At 65.5% G+C, this 1,354-nt stretch overlaps 1 protein-coding gene across 1 annotated transcript in view; it reads left to right on the top strand.

Annotated features, from left to right (window-relative positions):
• CD164L2 (CD164 molecule like 2) overlaps positions 1–571 on the top strand; it is a gene marked incomplete at its 5' end in the record, with an annotated part of 2,001 nt that extends 1,430 nt beyond the window's left edge. The window contains one exon of the mRNA XM_009276195.1: positions 351–571. Within this exon, the coding sequence (XP_009274470.1) occupies positions 351–571 (221 nt within the window). The remainder of the gene's footprint in view (positions 1–350) is intronic.
• Between the last annotated feature and the right edge of the window lie 783 nt (positions 572–1,354).

Genomic DNA, 1,354 nt, shown 5'->3' on the forward strand with positions numbered 1-1,354 from the left:
CCGCCCAAGAACCAGTCCTGCTGCCATCCTTGCCGGGAAGTGCCATCTCTGTCCGGGTTGGAACAGGGGCTGGAAGCGAAGAAGGAGCCTCTTCCAGAAAGCGGGAACTGGAGAGCGTTGAGCTAATTACGGCGGGTAACCAGAGCCTGGAGCCCTCTGAATTATTGATCCCACTGGGATCCTTTCACCGCTGGCTCCTCTCCCGCACGGTGCCGGCTGCTCTGGCATGGGAAGAGGCCGAGCCCATCCCTGCGTCCTCATGTCAATGGGGACATCCCAGCCCCATGCAGATGCTGGGGTCTGTGCAGACCCCAAATCCCCTCTCCTTGGCGGGCTCAGCAGTACCCCAGGATTGCCAACAGCACCCATAACCCCCGCACCCCGTTTTCCCCTGCCGTTAGGGACCACCACCACCAGCACCCCGTTGACGGGCAGCCCCGAATTTCACCCGCCCGGCTTTGACACGGCCAGCTTCATCGGCGGTATCGTGCTGGTGCTGAGCGTCCAAGCCGTGGTCTTCTTCATCATCAAGTTCATCAAGTCGAAGGACAGCACCTACCAAACGCTGTAAGGCTCCCGTGCCCCCGGCCGGGATGGAGTGGGGGGACCCGCGCCGGCTCATGCTTGGGCCAAGCCCACCCTTGAAGCCAAAAATGGGGGTCAGCCCCGGTGCGTGGGGCTCCGTGGCCCGTCTGGCCGTGTCCTGTCTCGCAGCTGAGTGTTGTCTCCCGTGGCTGTTTGTGCCGGTCCGTCCTCGCCCGGCGGGGGGAGGATTTGGGAGATGGAGGGGCTCGTCCTCCCCTGCCTGTCCCCTCGCCGGCGTCCGGCTGTCCTGCCGCCTGCTCTGTCTGTTGCTGCCTGGCCGGATCCTGGCTCCGAGCCCTATGGGGAGCACGGGGCCCCCGAATCCATCCCCCTGAGTTGAGCCAAGTGGGGGCCTGTTGCTCTTCTCCCCCCTCGCCTGGTGCCATGGGGCTCGCCGTGTCTAACATGTGGGGCCGTGCCCCATCTCTCTTTCCTTGCACGCTGCCAGAGAGGACAACCAGTAGGTGCTGGGTATCGGCGGCGACGGGGAGGGGGCTGCTCCTCTGCACCCCCAGAGCTTGACCCTTCCCTCGCCCCTCCCCGGGGCGGGGGGGATGACGTGGTCCCTCTCTCCTGGTTTGCATGAAGGGGGATTCCCGGCTGGTTTGCTCTTTTTCTGGGAGTCATTAGTGGTGGAAGGGAAGGGGGTGTCCCCCCCTCGCCCCCCTTTCATGCAAGGAGCCCCTGGCGGGGCCGACGCACGGCCTCTTGGCACACCCGTGCCCCTTCTGCCACCTGGGCGAGGTGTCCCCTCCCCCCCCCCTGGCCC

Source organism: Aptenodytes forsteri, unplaced genomic scaffold (genome assembly GCF_000699145.1).
Source record: "Aptenodytes forsteri isolate BGI_AS27 unplaced genomic scaffold, ASM69914v1 Scaffold321, whole genome shotgun sequence".
Classification (NCBI taxonomy): domain Eukaryota; kingdom Metazoa; phylum Chordata; class Aves; order Sphenisciformes; family Spheniscidae; genus Aptenodytes; species Aptenodytes forsteri.